Source organism: Ursus arctos, unplaced genomic scaffold, assembly GCF_023065955.2.
Source record: "Ursus arctos isolate Adak ecotype North America unplaced genomic scaffold, UrsArc2.0 scaffold_4, whole genome shotgun sequence".
NCBI classification, from domain to species: Eukaryota; Metazoa; Chordata; class Mammalia; order Carnivora; family Ursidae; genus Ursus; species Ursus arctos.
The window spans coordinates 38,342,886-38,359,075 of NW_026623056.1; the positions used below are offsets into that span (position 1 = coordinate 38,342,886).

Sequence of the window (16,190 nt, forward strand, 5' to 3'; positions counted from 1 at the left end):
GAGAAGGAGAAGGAGAAGGAGAAGAAGAAGAAGGAGAAAGAAAGAAAGAAAGAAAGAAAGAAAGAAAGAAAGAAAGGCCCTTACTTTTTGCAGATGGATTTTGAAATATTTAGTGGAGAAATTTCATGACAGGTATGGTTTGCTTCAAAACAGTTCAGCAAAAATAATAAATAAAATGTGGCAAAATATAAATAATTGTTCAACCTAGTTAACTGACATCTTGAGTCTTTTTATTGTTGTTGTTTTTAATTTTATTTTTTAATGTAATCTCCATCCCCAACGTGGGGCTTGAACTCATGACTCCAAGATCCAGTGTTCGATCATCTGAGGCAGCCAGGCACCCCTGGAGTTTATTATACCATTATCTCCACTTTTCTGAATATTTGAAATTTTTCATGAAAAAATTTTGTAAAAATTGAGTCTTGTGGTTATACGGGGTTAGGGATGGGTTGGAGAGCAAAGAGATGGTAGGAGGGAAGGAGGTGTGGTTACAAAAGGTCAATAGCAGGGATCCTTGTGGTGTTGGAACTGTTCTGTATCTTGACTAGTGGTAGATACCTGAACCTATATATGTGATGAAATTTCATAGAACTAAATACACACACACACACACACACACACACACACACACACACACACCAAGAGAGGGCAACCTGGGGAAATCTGAAGGAGACTGGTGAATTGTATCAATGCTATTATCCTGGTTATGATATTATACTATAGTTTTGCAAGATGTTACCACTGGGGGGAATTGAATAAAGGGTACATGTTATTTCTACATCATGTCCTACAAGTGCATGTAAATCTACAATTATCTAAAAGAAAGTTTAATTTAAAATTAAAATAAAAAATAAGTAAAAATAAAACAATGACATAGCCATGCAACATACCAGGTCTTTAGAAATAGTGATACAGAAGTTTATGCAGACAAATGGTTAGCTCTCTAACATGTATTATTAAGTAAAAAAGAAACCAGATATATAATAACATGTATATTATGCTTCTGAAGGTTTTTAAGTATGTATTTGTGTATATGGGAAATTTCCGGAAGTAAACAGAAAAAGTAGTTGCTTTTGTGAAGTATACCTTATGCTAGGGTTTTGTTTTTGTTTGTTTTTTGTTTTTAAAATTTTGTTGTGGTAAAACATATATAAATGCAAAACTTAACATTTAATTATTTTTAAAAATATTTTATTTTTTTTATTTGTCAGAGAGAGAGTGAGAGAGCACAAGCGGGAGGAGTGGCAGGCAGATGGAGAAGCAGACTCTGCAATGAGCGTGGAGCCTGATGTGGAACTTGATCCCAGGACCCTGGGATCAAGACCTGAGCCAAAGGCCGACGCTTAACCAATTGAGCCACCCAGGTGTCCCCTTAACTACTTTTTTTTTTAATTGTAAGCTCTACACCCAACATGGAGCTTGAACTCACAACCTGGAGATCAAGAGTCAGATATTCTACTAAACGAGCCAGCCAGATACCCCTTAACATTTTAACTATTTTTAAGTATACAGTTTAGCAGCATTAAGTACATTCACGTTGTTGTGCAGCCATCTACAGAATTGTTTTCATCTTCCCAAACTGTAATTCCATACCCGTTAAGCAATGATACCCATACCTCTTTCTCCCAGCTCCTGGCATCCACCAGAATACTTTCTATTAATTTGGCTACTATGAGAACCCCACATCAATGGAATGCTGTTGTATTTTTCATTTTGTGACTGGCTTATTTCACTTAGCAAAATAACTTCAATGTTCATCTATGTTGTAGTATGTATCAGAATTTCCTTCATTTTTAAGGCTGAATAATGTTCCATTGTATGTACAAACCATGTTTTATTTATCCATTCATCCAGTGGACACTTGAGCTGCTTCCCGCTTTTGGTGATTGTGAAAAATGGTGCTATGAACATAGGTATTTAAATAAATATCTCTTCAAGTCCCTGTTCCTTATGTCTTTTTGAAACAAAAATATTTTTAGAGAGCTAAATACATGCATTGCCTATAAAAATATTAAATGCTTAAGAATAAATCTAACAAGAATTGTACTGGACGTCTTTAAAAAAAATTTTTAAATAGATATTAAGAAGCTTTAAAGAAGATAAAAATAAATGGAATCATGTAGCATGTTCATAAATTGGAATATTCAGTATTTTAAAATGTCAAATATCCCTCAAATTTAGATTAAATATAGGGGTGACTCAGTGGCTCAGTCAGTTAAGAGTCTGACTCTTGGTTTCAGCTCAGGTCCTGATCTCAGGGTCCTGGAATCGAACCCCACATCAGGCTCCACACTCATTGCAGAGTCTGCTTGTCCCTCTCCCTCTCCCTCTGCTCCTTCCCCCGCTTGCGCGCTCTCTGTCTCTCTCTCTTAAATAAGTAAATAAAATCTTCTAAAAAATTTAGATTAACTAGACATCTAATTAAAATTATAATCTCATTCTAGAATTGCAAGGAACAGCCAAAATTAGAACAGCAAAGTGGTAAGATTTGTTCTGTTATATATCAAAATTTATTATAAAACTGCATTAGTAAAAACAGAGTAGTAATAGTACAGAGATAGACAACTACGAGCAATGAAAACTGATAGGCAACTCAGAAATTCCTCACTTATGTGAACTCTTGATTTAGGACAGAAGTGATACTGCATAGCCATGGGGAAAGGACGGGCTTACAGTAACTGGTTCTGCAAATATCACGCATTCCTGTGGAAAATGAAATTGGATTCTTCTACCTTCCACCACACCTAAATGTGAAAGACCAATAATTTAAACTTCAGAAGATAATATTAGAGAATATCTTCATGAATTCCAGGATTTTCAAAACAAGACACAAAAAAGTACCAATCATGAAGGATAAGTAAATTTGATGATATTAAATTTAAAACTTATATTAATGTAGGAACAGATAATTATAAACAAGTGCTTAACCTATGTAAATGTCTGGTGGAACATGTGAGATTCATGAGGAAGACAGGGTGACTTTTTATTCCTTCACATTTCAAAATATCTAGTGTCTTTGGCCCTGCCCACTAAATGCCACTGGCAAAGAAGTCCCCATTCAAAACATGCACATGGGCACACACACACACACACACACACACACACATGTTCACTGTGACTCATTTTAAAGACCTTCATAAATTTCCCAAACATCCCTAGGGATGATGCCACCATCATCCATTACTAAGAAACTGATCTTTGAGATGATGATGAGATTACCATCATGAGAAAGTCATGATCGTGGTTCATGGCTTCCTGGAATGAAGGTTACATCTTCCAATTTGTTTTGCAGATAGATATGGCCTTGTAACTAAGTATGGGCCAGTTTTATGTCGGAAAAGGATGTTTTTCTTATTCCTGATGGATGGAATATGCTTTGTAGGCTTGATGGCAGGAGCTGGAGCAGCCATTTTGGACTTGAGGATGAAAGACATGTACTGAGGATGGAGAACAAACAAACTTGAGTACCGGAAAGTCATGATCCATTTTACCAGTCCTGGGATGCTTACATTTTTGTAAAAGAGATAAGCTTTGACCTCATTTTAACCACATTATTTTGGATTTCTGTTACTCAAGTTAAACCTAATCCTAACTAAAACAGATATTTTTATCATCCCTATTTTACAGATAAGAAAACTGAGAGGTTCGGGGCGCCTGGGTGGCGCAGTCGTTAAGCGTCTGCCTTCGGCTCAGGGCGTGATCCCGGCGTTCTGGGATCGAGCCCCACATCAGGCTCCTCCGCTGGGAGCCTGCTTCTTCCTCTCCCACTCCCCCTGCCTGTGTTCCCTCTCTCGCTGGCTGTCTCTCTCTGTGTCAAATAAATAAATAAAATCTTTAAAAAAAACCCAAAAAACTGAGAGGTTAAATTAATTGCCCAAGGTTGCACAGCTAGTATGTAGCAAAGCTGGGATTTGAAAACCATACAGTCTAACTTGAGATCTTATGCTCTCACTGACCATGATATTTTGTCCCTGCTCTTAGACAAAGGGGCAAGAGCCTACTGGAACAGGAGCAATGGATGATGGGGATGATATTGAAAACAGCCGTGGTTTAAAGCTCTAGTAAGAAATGCACATATATATACATTTAATTAAACATATTATTGTCACTGTCATTCAGGAATTCTTCTCTCAAAAAAGCAAGCCCATTGTTCCTGTCATGTGTGGAGTAAATTATTTTAATGAAGTATCTAATTTTCAGTTCATAACATTTAAATTGACAGGATTTATACTTCATCCCAATTTGCTGTAAAATCAAGGTGCATCTCTCCCTTTCTGCTCAATATATAGACTCTATGGATTGTGTTTCTGTTTACACAGTTTCAAGGGTTAGTTTAATCTTCTCATGAACGTATATTTTGAGGATTTGGTAAAGCGACATGGATCATTTTTAAAAAATTATTCAAGTATAATTAACATGCAGCATTATATTAGTTTCAGGTATACAACTTAGTGATTCTATATAGGCCATTTTTTTTATGGGCAAAGAATTGTAACTAAAGTTATAATCTAATCAATGCCTTGAGGGTCCAAGTAAGTTGATCACTGAATTTGGGATAAAATACAGGCGATGCGGCACACGCACAATCCCCGTTGGGAAGCCCAAAAAGACACCTCGAAGAAACAAAGCAGCTTTAGAAGTACGTTGTGCAATTTCCTACTTGAGCAGCTCTGTAAATAACAGGGATTTATTTAATTAGGGTTATTAAAAAGAGCATTCTAAGAGTGAACTCTCAAGCTTACCTGCAAGTAGTTTAAACAAGGTAGTAGCGATAAGTGCTCCTACAGGAAAACATTTATTTGAAATCGTGTCTTGTTCAGTTATTCTATTTCATTTAATTTTTAATTTTAATTTTTTGAGTAAGTTAACAGTCACATGATTCCAACCTTGAGAAATATGTTTTATTATTTTTGAATGTCACATCTGGAGAGTTTTGCGTTTGATGATGAGTTTCTATGTGGAATCAAGCCAACATTCAGGGTCCTTTTAAAAAGTATTTGGCAAGCACTTCTATTTTAACAGGCACTACAACAGTCGTTCTGGCTGCTAACTTACAGGCAGTGTTGCTGTGGTTTCTGAAGACCACCTTCATGATTTTTGTTGCATCTTCTTACTGTGTAGAACTTTCTATACTTCATATTTTTCTTTAACAATAACTCACTTTTAATAATTACTGTTTGGCTACCTCCCTAAGCAAATCCTTGAAGCCTTGGATATGAAGTACTAAAAGTTCACCTCTGTACATTGGCATGTATGCTATTCATGTCTTTCTCTGAAAACCAATTCATGGACAGAGCTGTGCTGTGCAGATCTCCCTTCAAGGAAAGCCATGCATGTAACATGTTGACCAGCTGCCAGGAGTGTTCAGTGGACAGCCTTCTGCTGTGAGCTCCTTCTGGGTCAGGTTTGCAGATGCCACCTCACCTGAGATTATGTCCTCACAGGGCAGCCTCAACCTGGAGTCCAAGGGAGGCAGGAGTAATAAGGGTCGGCCATTTCAGCCAGATGTGTGTCAACTGTGATTGGCGGGATTTGCTCCAGAGCTTCCTCACGGGAGTGGCCTAGTCTTTGTCAGGCGTACTTTGTATTTTGATTTCCACCGTGCACACCTTGTTTTGCCCCTTCTTTACTCAATGTCGATTCCGAAGGAACGACTTGCACCCCCATCTCCATCTCAGCTTGTCTCTAGAGAATCTAACCTGCAATGCTGCACTTGAGGAAATACGGTCCTAAATCGTGTTTTCAGGACAAGTATCAAAGGTCTTCATAATGGCTTTAAAATAAGGCACGAAACTTAAAAATAAAGGCCACGAATATGATTTTATGTGATTGAAGGCAATTTGGCTTTTATACAGGGTATCCAAAACTTTTAGTGCAATTTTAAGTCATCTAGTAAATGCTAGATGTTATTAGCTATTTGGAAGTTATACTAGTATAAGAGCTATTCAGATGACGGTTGAAAAATCAACCTAAAAAATTATCTTAATGGATTTTTTAAAGAAGAATTTGAATCCCAAGACAAATGCTGTTTTTAAAAAATGGAACTAAATTATACCTTTTGTAATTATATTCACAAACTAAGCCTGTGTATGACAAAATTCAAATATGTCACAGAATTTTGATTCCTTTTTGAATTTGCCTGCATATAAAGAAATGGGCAGAAGAGAAACTGCCCGTCTATTCAGTAAATACTGTTAACGATGCTGCTTGAAATCCGTACATATAACAATTACTACTGTTCAAATGCCATGGTTTTGGAATACTTTGTCCTCCTGTCAGATTATTCAGAATCTAAATCAGTCAGAATACATGTAAATCAGCACAGCAGTGTTTAAGGTCAGTAACGAGGGATGTCTTAAATAGGATACATGGTTCAGTAAAATTTTGTAACTCTGAGATTGTGGCACAACTAGTTAACATTTGGAGGCTACTTACTTAGTCTCTTTTGTTACCTTTCAGGTCTAAGCATTGACTAAGATACCTGTTTCACGAGATTTGCCCCCTGCTAAGAATTACCTGGGATGTTTGTTAAATTGACTCCTGTACCTTTCCCCTAGAATACATTTCAATTCAGTCCATTTAGGGTGGGTCTGGGAATCTATCATAAATACAGCCCCATATGTTTCAGGTTTCAGAAACAGCTGATCAAGACACATATGCTTATTTAAAACATCAAACCTTCTTTTTATAGTCGTCCACTGCTACTTGGAGGACTGTGATATGTATTCATGGACGTCTGAACACATACTTGTGACTCGCTGTAGCATGTCTGTGTGGTCTCATTAGCTTCACTGCTCTATGAATGGACTATTCCCCAAATCCTGGTCACCTGTTTGACAAAGTAAATTACTGGTCGCAAAGAGAACTGAGAGTTCCTGAACTGAAAAATTCAAATCTATCACCGCTTCTAGAAAAGTGCAAGTTTAAAATTCAAACAAAAACATGATTTGATTATTAGGTAGAACTTAAAAGCATTTTAAAACCACCTCTAAACATTTCTCAGTGAAAAACTACTTTATTTTTTTTAATTTTTAATTTTTAAAAAATTTTTAAGTGGAGCCCAACAAAGCTACTTTAACTAAATAGAAATCCTTCAGTGTTAAGTTTTTTTCTTTTGGTAAACTTACTAAATATGACATAGGTACAGAAAAGTGCTTGAATCATGTGTGTGAATTCTTACAAAATGAGCACACCCATGTAAGCAGGACCCACAAGAATCAGAGCGGCAACACCCAGAAATCCCCCATATGCTAGCCTCCTACTGTAATACCCCCTCTCCACCATGTGTAACTGCTATCTTGACTTCAAACACCACGTATTAGTTTTATGGCTTTGAATTCTATATAAATGGAATCATATAGTGTGTGATCTTTGGTTTGGCTTCTTTAACCATTATTATTTGTGAGATTCATACATGTTGCTGCATTAACTCTCATTTCTATATACTGTTTCATCGTGTGAACATGCAATTTTCCTGTCCGTTCTTCCAAACTACCGTTTAGGTGGTTTTCAGTTTGGGGCTATTACAAATAGTGCTGCTATGAACATCTTGGTCCATGTCTTTTGGTGAACATATATGTATTCATTTCTGTTGTAGAAATCGGATAGACCTATGAATGGGATTCCTAGGTGATTAGGTATTCCTAATTCAACTTTGTAGATACTACCAGAATAGTTCTCCAAACTGATTGTACAAATTTATATTCCCACACGTATGACAGTTCTGGCTGCTCCTCGTCCTCAGCAACACTTGGCTTCTGTTCTTTCCATTTTAGTCCTTCTAGTGGGTATGAAATGCTATCACATTGTAATTTTAATTTGCATTTCCTTGGTGACTAGAAGCTAAGCATTTTTCTCATATATTAATGGGCTATTTTGTGAGGTGCCTGTCAGGTCTTTTACCCATTTATCTACCAAAATCTGTCATTTTTTTGTTTTGTCTTTGTTTTGACGTGTAGTTCTTTATGCATTCTGGATACAAGTCCTTTTATTTTATTTTTTTTTAAAGATTTTATTTATTTATTCGACAGAGATAGAGACAGCCAGCGAGGGAGGGAACACAAGCAGGGGAAGTGGGAGAGGAAGAAACAGGCTCCTAGCGGAGGAGCCTGATGTGGGGCTCGATCCCACAATGCCAGGATCACGCCCTGAGCCGAAGGCAGACGCTTAACCGCTGTGCCACCCAGGCGCCCCTGAATACAAGTCCTTTTAAGGTATTTGTCATTAATTGTTCTTGTTCCTCCATACTTTGATGACTTCTTGTAATTTTGAAAAAAATGGTTATTTATTTCCAGACTCACCTCCCTAAACTCTGGTTCAAACTCTGTTTCTCAGTCATGTTTTCCTTCTTCTTAAAATGAGTCATCACACTGTCTATGACTACCTTGTTCAGCCAGTCATTTCTCCCCACTTTTCTTCTGGTGTATCTGTCTTTTTATGTCACATTTATTCAAACCAACTTCCCGGTTCTGAATGAAAAGTACATACATATGTATGTATGTATGTATGTAGTACATACATGATTTAGTACAAAGAGACACTAGAAATCAGAAGGCTTGAACTTCAGCTAAGTGGCAGTACAGCATAAGGCAAATCAGTCAACCTCTCTGGACTTCAATTTCCTCTTCTGTGTTAACGAGAAGGTTGGAATACATGACCCAAATCCTTATTAATCTAAGATGCTGCTTTATTGCAGAAGTATTAAACCCCACACCTGCCTATTTATAACCGTAATAGGTGTACTGTTTGCTGTTTAAAGAACATCTTCTCTTCTAGAAACTTCCAATACAGAGGCAGAATGTAGTGTGCTGATTAAGAGTATGTTCTCTGGCATCAGGCTGCCTGGGTTCAAGGAGTGTCCAGATTTTTTTACAGGGTGCTTCCTTATTTTGTAGAACAATGGCTTTTCGGTTACTGATTGAATGAGCTTTTTGCCCTGGGTTCTTGAGAAGTCTGAAGCAGTTGCTGGTTGTGTCCCACCTAAATCTTGACCGTGACTACCATTTCACTGCACACCAGCCCAACCTCCCAACAACCTGCACCCAAATCTCTTTGCGGGGTTTTCTGTGGCCACCAGTGCCCCATCTACCTGTATGCAAGTGCTGGGCATTGACTCTCCGTCTTTGTGGGAACAGCCTTCACTGGATGACTGACGAGCTGGCTGTCAATCAATGACGGAGGCAAGTACTCCAGTTCTCTTGCACCACAGGTGGGATAACTGAGGTGCATAGTCTTCGGCTGCTCCCAGAACTCCACAGCAGCGTCGTGCTTAATAGTCCAAAGTGTTATATCATTTAATAATGAATTTTTATTGGCTTCGTTCAATTCTGTCTTTACTCCCCTATGGGTGTGTCCTGAGGTCACATCCCAAATAAACTTCCTGTAGTCAACTACTTGTCTCAGAGTTAACTTCTGGGGTAACACAAACTAAGAGGGGCCCTTAAAACAACTTCAGTGGCATTTTATCACAGCCCACTTGGGAAAGTTGCTTTCCTTCCCTGTGCTTTTATATTATAGCAATACATTAAAAGAATAACCCAGTGATACTGGGATATTACCAAGCGGACTAAAAATTACCCAAACATTATATAATGAATAAGCTTTCCTATGAATTTTTAAGTATTTCTCTATATAACTTTGACACTTGATAGTAATATACTAATACAGAGTGGTTCATTTCACACTCCTCTTTACTCCCTGGGAAATTTTAAAAATACATTTAAAGAAATAAAATATGTCCCAAGTAACATGTTGCTACATTGGATCTTTAATGATTTGGCTTGCAAAATCATGAATCACAAGACTTTAGTTCATTTGTCAAAAATAGAAATGAGTACCACTGATATCCTTTAATTTATAAGTGCATTTTTATAAACGATTCACCTTTTCAATTTAAAGTAATATTCAGGATGGCATGGGATGCTGTGTACTACACTTCCAAATCATACTGGTATATGATTATAGGACTTCTTGCAGTCTATCGTGAGGGCCCCAATTCAATTTCATGATCTTAATAATCTATAAAGAAAGGGAGAAACGAAAAATTTTAAAGTTCATACTGAAAACAGTAAGTCAAAATACAAATAGGTGGTAGGTTTTCTAGCAAATATACACACACACACAAAAATGTTAATTTAAATCGACTTTTTATTCTTTCATAGATTTTAACAATTATACACAACTTTTAACATAAAGATAGTGAAATCTCAAGGATAAGGAGGCAATATATATGGTCTCTTCTATTCGTTCTTCAGGATGGAAGGAATTTCCAAAGGGTACAATGTGTGAGATTTAACACTGGAAAAATACATATGAAACTTGTTTAACTGGCTCCACTTAGGACCAGGCATAGCACAATAAATATAGAACTACATCATCTTTTTAAAAGATTGTGGTAATTTTAACACATTCTTACCAAAGAAATATAATCAGTGACCAATTTGAAATTCTACAACATATAGGTGGAGGGATACTTACAATGAATATCAGAGCATCTTCCATCTCCAGCATCTTCACACCCATACATCAACATTCTTAAAAGGGAGTAGGAATTACATTGTAAATTCAGAACAACAAAAACAAACTTGGTCAAACTTTCTTCATCATATCATTCATTACTATCACAATCCTAGTTTGCTGGTAGGTTTAAGGTAGGAATAGAACATTTTTGAAATCCTTTTCATTTCCACTGGTCTTAGGGCCTCTGGGTAGGAGGCCACATTGGAAGCAAACTGATAAAGCAGCACCATTAAGTCCGCATCTCAACAAATCACTGCATAATTTTTATCTTCCAATATTCGGAAAGGTTAAAAAAAAAAAGATGCATGGAAGAATATCTACCCAGAATAGCAAGCCACTGTGAAAACATGCAATCTGCAAGGATTTCAACAAACTACAGCTGAATTCTCTACTCACGGCATCTTTCCTTAACGGACCAAAAGAAATATGTTACCTAAACATTAAATAATAATATACTGAGGCATAAAATAAATACTTTATTTATGCTATTTGGGTATTTGAGATTGTTAGACATGTTCATATACCCTTTCCTCTTCCCAAAGAGGAAGCAATGGTGCCAGCACTATTGGTCAGAAAGAGTTAAGGAGAAACTGTTGCTCTCAGAGCTGTTCTGCAGTGTGCCTTATACAGACACAGAAATTATTATTTTAGAACATATACTGAAAAGACAGGATGAAATGATCTTTTTTTCACATGACCCAGATTCTGTCATCGGCAGATGTAAGAATTAATTTCGCCCCTATTAAACAGAATGGAAACTGTTATGCTGTTATTGCTACAGATATTCCGAGAAATCTTTTGAGCCAGTAAACTGGTAAACTGGGTGTTCAAAAGTTCACTAAGCAAACAAACATACCAACACATGACACATATCATTATCTTGTAAAAATGTAATGCCACTCTGGCCCCAAGAATTACTACAGTCCAGCTGGTCCTTAATGGTGCAAACAGCCTTTAACCACACTGAATACCTTCTCTGTGGCATTTTACTGCCCATCACACTGCCACGTGATTCTTAGAAGCTCAGGCTTCTAAGACGTTTAAGGAAAAGAAAAGGGTGTGATGTGGATCAAGTTCCCGGTGATTGTTTTAAATGTGATTTTAAAAAGAATTTCCTAGTAACGTAGGAGTATAGTCCTTGATACTGAATTTTTCATACTGAAATAAAATATGCTTTAACAAGATGATGTTTAAGTTTGACCACCTGGCTCCTTTTCCACTTTTTTTTTAGAGGGTACTGATTCATATACTGTGCTGAGTCCCACAAATGCCTGTTTTAAAAACAGTAGAGTTCCCAACAGTTTCCTATAAACATTCCTGATTTACACTGGGGAAAGCAATGCATAATTGGAACATTAATCATTCATGTTTTTAAAAAAGCAATTATATCCTGCAAAGCAGTTACTTAGCAAAATGCTAAGCTGCAAATAACCTTACCACACAGATATTGAGTCATTTCACAAAGTACCTGTCAAAATATATAGAAATCTGGCCTTCCATTCCAAATCTATTGCAAAGAGAGTACATGCAGTAGTCCTGTTTAGAATTTCATGGCGATGAGGAAAGGGAAACCTAGGACAAGGAGGCATGTCACTCTACAGACAAGTTTACAGTAGTGTAGCCATTATACGTCATATTTACTACATTCACCACTTCGGAGAAAGGATCATGGAGGCCCTTCAAACACTGGACCAAAGGAATGTTTGTTTTATATAAGACCTACCAGATAAACAGAGAAACAAATGATAACACACATAGGCACTAGTCTCAAAGCTGCACAATAAAGAAGCAAAGGGTTTGGAGATGAGAAATTTAGGAAAATACACACATACGAGAGGAGCTTGCTGAGGAAAGGAAGGAAAGAAATCACAGTTCTAGTCTTCAAGGCTACGAAATGCGTTCTGCATATCTTCAAGAAGTTGTGCGTAGTCGGCCTTGATCTTTGCCTCACCGTCCTTCACTGGATCCTGAAGAAAGACATTACAGAACTCAACTGACCTTTGGAAAATAATTTTCAGAACAGGTACTTATATTGAACATATTTGGAGTATTAGGTTAAGTGAGATATACTGGCAAAACGCAGGCAGGAGTCAAAATTATCCTTATTTTCCTTTAAGAGTAGAAATGTATGTAAGGAGGAATAGTCCAACCTAACAGAAAGAAGACAAAATTTTGATTCCCCTGAAACTAATAATACACTATGTTAACTAAATTGCATTTAAATACAAAATTTAAAAAAAAAAGACAAAAGTTTGGTTTTGTATTTGGCTTGCTAACTGTATTCAAAGACCAATGGATTTGTCCTCAACAATATGCAAAATATGGGGAAATTATGCAGTATCACATATCAGATGCATTCTACTGCATGTACATGATAGTTGGAATTCATTTAGTCAAAACATAATTTACTGTTCAAGGTCTCATAATATCACGTTGGCACAGGGAAGTAAAATTTCTAAAATAATCTTAAAAGGCAACACATTTTAAATCCCTATGGAAAACAACTTAATTGAGCGGTATGTGTAAAAGAGACTTTAAAATATTTAATTTTCTAATCGAATTGGTCTACTTCTGGGAACCTGTAATAGGAAAATACACAAAACCAACTACATAAACAAAGCTGTCCATACCAACAATTGGAAATTTCCCAAATACTTAACAATAGAAAAATATTACTCTCCAGCCACAAAATAATGCTACAGAAGAATATTTAATGGCATAAAAAAATAACTGAGGGGCGCCTGGGTGGCTCAGTTGGTTAAGCGGCCGACTCTCGATTTCAGCTCAGGTCGTGATCTCAGGGTCCTGGGATCGAGCCCTGTGCCTGGCTCTGCGCTTGGTGAGGAGTCTGCTTGAGGACTCTCTCTCCCTCTGCCCCTTCCCTACTTGTGCTCTTGCTCGCTCTCAAATCAATAATAAATCTTTAAAAAGAAAACAAGAGCTTAAAAAAAAAAAACCTGAGATATGAATTTGATACAGTGTGCACCTAAACAGGAAAAAGATACCACCTTGAATCACACTACTAGAAATCATCACTATATTACTATCTCTTATTTATTTATTCATTCATTTATTTTAAATTTATTTTTTTTTAAGAGAGCTTTTCCCCTCAGGTCAGGATAAGAGGAGGAGGTCCACTAGCACCACTTTTTTTTTTTTTTTAAGATTTTATTTATTTATTTGAGATAGAGTGAGAGAGAGTGAGCATGAGCTGGGGGACAGAGGGAGAGGGAGAAGCAGGCTCCCTACTGAGCAGGGAGCCTGATGCAGGACTCGAACCCAGGATCATGACCTGAGCCAAAGGCAGATGCTTAACCGACTGAGCCACCCAGGCACCCCTATTGCATATATTTGTATCCTCTTCCTATGAATGTATAATTTTATTTATTTCAGTATAATTAATATACAGTTTTGTATTAATTTCAGGTGTACAATACAGTGATTCTTTTTTTTAATCTTTTTTTAAAAGATTTTATTTATTCATTTATCAGAGAGAGCACAAGCAGGGGGAATAGCAGGCAGAGGGAGAAGCAGACTCCCTGCTATGCAAGGAGCCTGACATGGGACTCAATCCCAGGACTCTGGAACTGTGACCTGAGCTGAAGGCAAATGCTTAACTGACTGAGCCACCCAGGCGCCCCAATAACAGTGTACTCTTAATTCTCTTCACCTATTTCACTCATCCCCCTACCCATCACCCCTCTGGCAACTACCAGATTGTTCTCTATATGAGAATCTGTTTTTTGGTTTGTCTCTTTTTTCCCTTGTTTGTTTCTTAAATTCCATATGAGTGAAGTCATATGGTATTTGCCTTCCTCTGACTTATCTCATGTAGCATCATACTTTCTAGATCCATCCACGTTGCAAGTGGCAAGATTTCATTCTTTTGTATGGTTGAGTAATACTCCATGGTATGTGTGGGTGTATCATATTTTATCCATATGAATGCATAATTTTCAAAAATAAAATTTGGATCAAATTACATACGGAATTTTTTTGCAACCTGATTATTTTCATTCATTACATCATAAACATTTCCCCATTATCTTTGGATTTTCTTTGAAAAAAGCAGTATTAATGTCTTCATAGTATTCTTGCTATAATTGTACATGCCATAACGTACTGTTGACCCTGTTCCCTCTTGAATGACATTTAAGAAGTTTAATAATCTTTTATACACTCATATAAAAAAATCTGATTATTGTGTGTCAACTATACTTCAACTAAACAAAAAAAAAATCTCTGATTATTTCCTTGGGTTATATATGTTTTGAATTGGAATGACAGTACTCAAAGACTGTGACTATTTTAAAATTCTTGATAGAGTATCTATTTTTACAGATTTACTTTCAACCTATAGTGTAAACAAACACTATATATAACACATGGTCAGAAAATCGTTCTCAATTTCTCAATAGGTGATTAGTAAATATACTTCGATGTCATGACTTAGAAATAATTAAATACAACCCAACTGATCAAATATTTTAAAAAAATCTTACACATTCGAGCTTCTACTGATAATTTCATTTAATTATCTATTTACGTTGTGTACTTCAAAAAAAAAAACTGAGAATCCACCTAAAAGTCAAAAATGATGTGTAATAGGATACTTAGAAGTAAACAGCGTAAGACGGTATGGAGGTAAGACGGTAATAGATACTTGAGGAAAAATAATTGCCGCTCAGCCATGATTTTAGCTCTAAATTGCCTGGCAGTTAAGACAAAAGGGAAAACATGTCAGCATTTATTTTAGACATGACATACTATAATTTTTATCTCTAGAATTCCTATTTGAATGTAAATTCGCAGTCTCTTCTGGTTTTACATAACCTGAGCATGGGTGAAAATGAAAAACCCAAGTTTCACACACCAGGTTTGTGAATAAATAGGTTGGTTGTAAAGAGTTAAAAAAACAAAAAGAAACATTTCCTACCAAAAAAAGTTAAGTAGAAACAAAACACACCTTGAATTTCATGGAGGAAAGTTTATAGAGGATCTCCCCCATGTGCTCACGGATGATGGACCATGTGATTTTACTGTCGCTCTGTGCGGTGGTTTCAACAGCTCTGCGGGCCATGTCATAAAATGCAATCATGTTGGACAGCATCCCGACTGTCTTGTAGAATGGGCAGAACCTAGTGTATAAATGAAAACCAAAATGATTAATAAAAATAAAATCCAAAGCAGGTTCATACTTCATCTATAAAATACCAGAACATTAGCTTCTTTATTTGAAGATGCAGACTACTTATCTTTATTGGATGATAATAATGAATGGAAAAAAAAAAAAGTGGAAAAGACTAACAACTACCTGACCAGAGCTTTTGGGTAGAGATGGAATATGGGGATGGGTAGATGGAGATATTTATTTAAGAGTGATGTTTATTTTTATCTATTAAAACAATCAGAGAGGAAGAACAAATCAAACAGTACTGCTATAATCTAACAACTCTCTGAAGGTTTGTTTTTATACAGCGTAGTTAAAGGAGTAACCCAAATGGTAAAATAACCAAGTTGCAAAGACTCCTTGTGATAGTGGAGTTAAGGTTTATTGAGTAACAGAAAAGCAGAAAACTGCAATTTCCCAAAGTGAATAGCAGTCCCTCCCCCCATTAATGTGTTCATTTTCACTTACCCACACCTTTTAATAATGAGGACACACAAATTAA

At 36.5% G+C, this 16,190-nt stretch overlaps 1 protein-coding gene across 1 annotated transcript in view; it reads right to left on the reverse strand.

Annotated features, from left to right (window-relative positions):
- Nucleotides 1-10,128: 10,128 nt before the first annotated feature.
- ATP6V1A (ATPase H+ transporting V1 subunit A) overlaps nucleotides 10,129-16,190 on the reverse strand; it is a 57,162-nt gene continuing 51,100 nt past the window's right edge. Inside the window, exons 14-15 of the mRNA XM_026493520.4 lie at nucleotides 15,485-15,656; nucleotides 10,129-12,485 (exon numbers count right to left, since the gene is read on the reverse strand). Of these exons, the coding sequence (XP_026349305.1) occupies nucleotides 12,393-12,485; nucleotides 15,485-15,656 (265 nt within the window). The 3' untranslated portion in view covers nucleotides 10,129-12,392. The remainder of the gene's footprint in view (nucleotides 12,486-15,484; nucleotides 15,657-16,190) is intronic.